This window comes from Capricornis sumatraensis, chromosome 20 (assembly GCF_032405125.1).
Source record: "Capricornis sumatraensis isolate serow.1 chromosome 20, serow.2, whole genome shotgun sequence".
In the NCBI taxonomy this organism is placed as follows: Eukaryota; Metazoa; Chordata; class Mammalia; order Artiodactyla; family Bovidae; genus Capricornis; species Capricornis sumatraensis.
The window spans coordinates 53,451,405-53,456,829 of NC_091088.1; the positions used below are offsets into that span (position 1 = coordinate 53,451,405).

Genomic DNA, 5,425 nt, shown 5'->3' on the forward strand with positions numbered 1-5,425 from the left:
TACTTATTTTATTTACTGTCTTTTTCCCAGCTAGTGGTATACCAAAGGGAGGGAAACAGGAATGGTCCAACTTGAGCACAGGACAAAAGGGGATGCACGGTCTGTACAGAAGCTTTTAAGGTTTATTTATGTATTTGGGGCTATGCTGGGCTTTCTCTAGCTGCAGCAAGCAGGGGCCACTCTCTAGTTGTGGTGCACAAGCTTCTGATTGCAGCGGTTTCTCGTGTTGCTCCAGAGCACTGGCTCGGTAGTCGCAGGGCACGGGCTTAGTTGTCCAACAGCGTGTGAGAACTTCCTGGACCAGGGATTGAACCCGTGTCCCCTGCACTGGCAGGCAAATTCTTTACCACGAGCCAACCCTGCAGAGAATTTTAAAATAATAATAAAACTGACCAAAAGTTGAAGATGTGGTACATGTTTATGATGGAATATTACTCAGCCATTAAAAAGAATAAAATAATGCCATTTGTAGCAACATGGATGGACCTAGAGATTGTCATACTGAGTGAAGTCAGACAGAGAAGGAGAAATACCATACAACATCCCCTACATGTGAAATCTAAAAAGAAATGATACAAATGAACTTATAAAACACAAAGAGACTCAGATTTAGAAAAGGAACTTATGGTTGTGGGTTAGGGGGTGAGGAAGGGATAGTTGGGGACTTTAGGAAGGTCATGTTCACACTGCTATATTTAAAATGGATAACTAACAAGGACCACAGCACGTGGAACTCTGCTCAGTGTTATGTGCCAGACTGAATGGGAGGGGATTTGTGGGGAGAATGGATTAATGTATATGTACAGCTGAGTTCCTTTGCTGTTCACCTGAAACTACCACAGCATTGTTTTGTTTAGTTTTGTTTTTACTTTTTTTTTTTACAAAAGTTTATTCTTAAATGTACAATAGGTTCCAAGACAACACTTCATTCTAGCTACAGGTGGCAACAGATATTATGGCAGGGAATCCAGGTGTTTAAACAGGAATGGAACTAAGGGTCATCATTGCCTCAGGCACAAGGAACAGGTTACTTTTTGCCAGATTTCTTAATTCCACCGGTGGCCAGGGGGCCTTTCCCCGCGGCCTTTGCTTTTAGCTCCTCGAGTTTCTTCTGCTCCTCCTTCTGCTTCTGTTTGAATGCCTTATCTTCCTCGTCCATCTCCTTGGCTTGCTTCTTTGGCTGCTTCAGGGGCTTCTTCTTGCCACCTTCGCGGCCCAACATGGCGCCTGCCGCCCCTTCCCCCCACAGCATTGTTAATCAGCTATAATGCAATACAAAATAAAGAGTTTAAAGTCTGGGGAAAAAAATTTGGCCAAGTTTATATTATGCCATGCACTGACAAATTCTAAACGGTATCGGTGATAAAAGAATCATTCCACCCTTAGGAAAAAAATTGTTTGGAGGTCTACTGACTGAACAATTAATGCAATACTGTTGAATTTGTTTTTTAAAACTGTTGACTTTTAATAATATATTGGTAAGTTTCAAATTATTTTTATTACTCTTATCCTTTAGTAAATATTTTATGTGTATTAGTTTCTTATTGCTCTGAATAAATTACCACAAATTCTGTGGCTTAAAACAACACCTGTTGGCTCAGTGGTAAAGAATCTGCCCGCCAATGCAGGAGACATGGTTCGATTCCTGGTCTGGGAAGATGCCATGTGCCACAGAGCAGCTAAGCCATGCACCACAACTACTGAGCATGCGCCCTAGAGCCTGGGAGCCACAGCTCCTGAGCCCATATGCCGCAGCTACTGAAGCCCGTATGCCCTAGGGCCCATGCTCTGCAGAAAGGGAGGCCACCGCGCAAGTAGTGCATAGCCCCCAGTCGCCTCAACCACAGAAGAGCCCACGCAGCAGTGAAGACCCAGTGCAGCCACAAATGAAAAAACACTTATTATCCCATGGTTTCAGTTATGGCTTAGCTGGGCCTTCTCTCTCCAGGGCCTCATCAGGCAGCAATCCAGGGGTCAGCCAGTGCTGCCATTTCATCAGAGACTCCACTGAGAAAAGATGCGTTTCCATCTATTTGAGGCTGTGGGGATGTGGTCTTCATTTTCTAGCTGGCTATCAGTGGGAATGGCCCTCGACTCCCAGAGGCCACCTATAATCCCTTACCATGCGGTCTTCTCCATCAATCCTCACAATGTGGCGACTTCTTTCTTTCAGAGCCAGCCATGGACAGTCTCTCAGTCCATGGGGACAGTCTTACATAATGTAACGTAAACCTCCTTTGCCATATTCTGTTGGTTAGAAGCAAGTCCCAGTCCTGCTCACACCTAAGCGGAGGGGATTATAGGGGGCTGTTTGCCACAATAGTCTAAAGGAAAGTTAATATGGAGAACTCTCATGTATACTGTTGACTTCTGACATATATAGACTGAGCTATGTGTGCTCATTTTGAAAATAAGTTCATAACAATTTGGAATCATTTGGCCTTATATCAGGCACAGTTTGAGTCTCCAATTTCTGTGATTCTATATAGTCTTGCATTTAAATACATTAGAAATTTAAAGGATAGCACAATGATTGTAAAGATGGAGAAATTATTGTCATTCTACATGTTCTTTTGGAGTTTTTGTGTTTAAAAATTCAAAAGAGTGAATCAGGGTATGAACTGTAAGACATAATATTTTTATTTGATAAGTACAAACTTTCATTCATACATGAAATATTTTACTGAATTTGAGTAATATCTTTAAAAGGGAAATTTATTAAATTTTGATTAATTAAAAAATTAAAGAACAAATAAAATAATTATACTTACATGATTATTACTGAAAATAATTTGGTAGAGTGGAGGAGGTATAAAAAATTATTCACCCCACAGGCTGTTACAGAACTGAATGTAGGTTCATTGGCCTGCCATACAGCAAAGCTTCCCTGGTGGCTCAGAGGTTAAAGCGTCTGCCTCCAATGCAGGAGACCCAGGTTCAATCCCTGGGTCGGGAAGATCCCCTGGAGAAGGAAATGGCAACCCACTCCAGTATTCTTGCCCGGAAAATCCCATGGACGGAGAATCCTGGTAGACTACAGTCCATGGGGTCGCAAAGAGTCGGACACGGCTGAGTGACTTCACTTTCACTTTCACAGCAAAGCTAATTTACTGACACTGGGTTGTGGTAAAGAAAAGTGCAAAAAAAAAAAAAAAAAAGTGCAGCATTTATTTGCAGGACAGCAAGCAAGGAGAGGCTTCCCAGGTGGCTCAGTGGTAAGGAATCTGCCTGTCAATGTAGGAGACACAGGTTCAATTGCTGGGTCAGGAAGATTCCCTGGAGAAGGAAATGGCAACCCACTCTAGTATTCCTGCCTGGGAAATCCCATGGACAGAGGAGGCTGGAGGGCTACAGTCCATGGGGTGGAAAAGAATTGGATGTGACTGAGCATGCATGCATGCATGCATGCAGGGAGAAGGGGCAGCTCAAAAGACGGATCTCACTGAAGGCTTTCAGGGAGGGGGTTTTTAAAGGTAACATTTGGGGTGAGGGTTTTAGTTCATAGACTTTCTTTTGATTGGTTGGTGGTGAGGCAACTGGGTGATGTTTCAGGAATCTTAATCATCAACCTTCTGGTTCCAGCCAGTCTGGGGTCTACATGCCTGTGGTAGGCATTTAGTCACTGTCCTCCACCTGGGTGGGGGTCTTAGTTTCTGCAAGCAAAACTTAAAGATATGCGTCAGATTGTTACGTATATCCCTTGAGGAGGAACTAGGACTCTGTTTTATCACTGAACTGTTGTTTCTTGCCTGTTTCCTTTGTTTCCATTCCCTTACTTCCCTAATTAGTAACTTTTGAGTTGACTCTTTGGAACTCAAGGAAGGCCTAGGAGACCAAAGCTTTCTTCTACAAACAAGAAACAGGGTCCTGCTCAGTTTCAATTCCCTTTTTCTTTGATACTCTTTAATCCTGAAGGGCACAGGAGCAGAACAAGAAAGGGAATAAAGTTTTGGATAAAGAGGCAGGGGAACTCAGAATAGGGGGCTCAGTCTCAGTGTCAGATATGCTAGTTACATCACTGTTCTCAATAGTAGAAAGTGAGTTCCAACAGGTCAGACATTTCGCTTTGTTCACTGTGGTATCTTCTCCAGTGTTTACAAGAGTACCTGGCTCACAGTGAGTGCTCAAAGAAAGTATGAATGAATGAACAGGGCTGCGTCTCCTTTCCAGCCTCACCTCCCACCACAGTCCTCTCAGTCCTCCAGCATAAACCTGGGTTTAGTGGAATGTGGTGGGGATACTGGGTTCAAGTGCTTAAGAGATCTTGGGCCTCACATTCAGACCCTTGGCCTTGAGTCCCAGGGCCTCACTGCAAGATTAAAGAAGATGGCGGGCATAAAACTTTAATTGTTTAAGGCAAACACCACGTAGTTAACCCAGTTAAGACTGTTCAAATAGTATTATGTCAGGAGGGAAGCCAAGTAGTGGGTGTGGCCCTGGCTTCTGTAACACACTGACATCTTTTTTGCTTCAGGACTTTTGCATTTGCTGTTTGCTTAGAATGTTTGTCCATCAGCTCTTCTTATCCTCCAGGGTTCATATCTAAATCACCTCCTCCACTGTTATTTTCCATCCTAGCCCCCAGTTTATTTCCTTCATAGCACTGTTACGGGCTTTTAATAATACATTTATTTTAATTATTCATCAGCTGTCCTCTACTCCTATGCTTGCCCTATTCCATCCTCCTTTCGAGATCCAGCTCACATATGCCTCTTTCAGGAAGTGCCGCCATGGCCCCTAAGCTGGTCATGTGCCTCCTTTGGGTTTCCCTCCTTTCAGGTCTGATTACTCTGCCTGTGCTTCCCCAACACTCTCCTGACACCTATCTGTCTCTGGTTTATTATCTGTCTTCATCTCAGTACTGGAAACGCGAAGGCAGAGTCTGGGGCTCTTGTTGACTCATGGGTCTATAATCTCCTCTGAGAGCCCTCTCTGGCCCTCTCTCAGACTGAGCGGGGAAGCTGTCTGGGCTCCCAGGTCTTCCACCACGCAGCCCCTGATCATGCAGCCTGTGTTTGCCCCGTCTCATCCATAATCACTTTGTCATGTGCTTCTGTCATCACTCTGCTGCACTGTTCCTGTCTGGTGATGCGGGAACTGGTCAACGCTGGGGACGCACTTAGTGAACGTTGAAATTTAGAAAGAAGAAATCCCTTGCCGTCATGGGAAGGCTGAAGCAAGCTGGGCAAAAACCCCACAGGTGTCCAGTGAGAGCACGCCTGCACCCTCATTTCTCAGAGGCCAAGTTCAAGAGCGAAGGTGCTCGGACAAGGCCAACAAACCCAACAAGCCGACGCCCACGGGCAGCAAGAGCCCTAGGGCTCACCCTGCGCCTACCGCCCCGGGCTAGGCCTCACGCGGGGCGGAGCCAATATAAGCCCCGCCCTTACCTCAGCGCCAGGGGCGGACCCAGGTGCGCCTAGGG

At 45.1% G+C, this 5,425-nt stretch overlaps 1 protein-coding gene and 1 non-coding gene across 2 annotated transcripts; one reads left to right on the forward strand and one right to left on the reverse strand.

Annotated features, from left to right (window-relative positions):
- Window positions 1-918: 918 nt before the first annotated feature.
- LOC138097102 (translation machinery-associated protein 7) lies at window positions 919-1,237 on the reverse strand. The gene has a single exon (XM_068993341.1). The coding sequence runs from the start codon at window positions 1,220-1,222 to the stop codon at window positions 1,028-1,030; it is 195 nt and encodes a 64-aa protein (XP_068849442.1). The 5' UTR covers window positions 1,223-1,237; the 3' UTR covers window positions 919-1,027.
- A 1,647-nt stretch (window positions 1,238-2,884) lies between these two features.
- Window positions 2,885-2,956, forward strand: TRNAW-CCA (transfer RNA tryptophan (anticodon CCA)). The gene has a single exon. It is a non-coding gene; the product is annotated as a tRNA-Trp (tRNA).
- The last annotated feature ends 2,469 nt before the right edge of the window (window positions 2,957-5,425 follow it).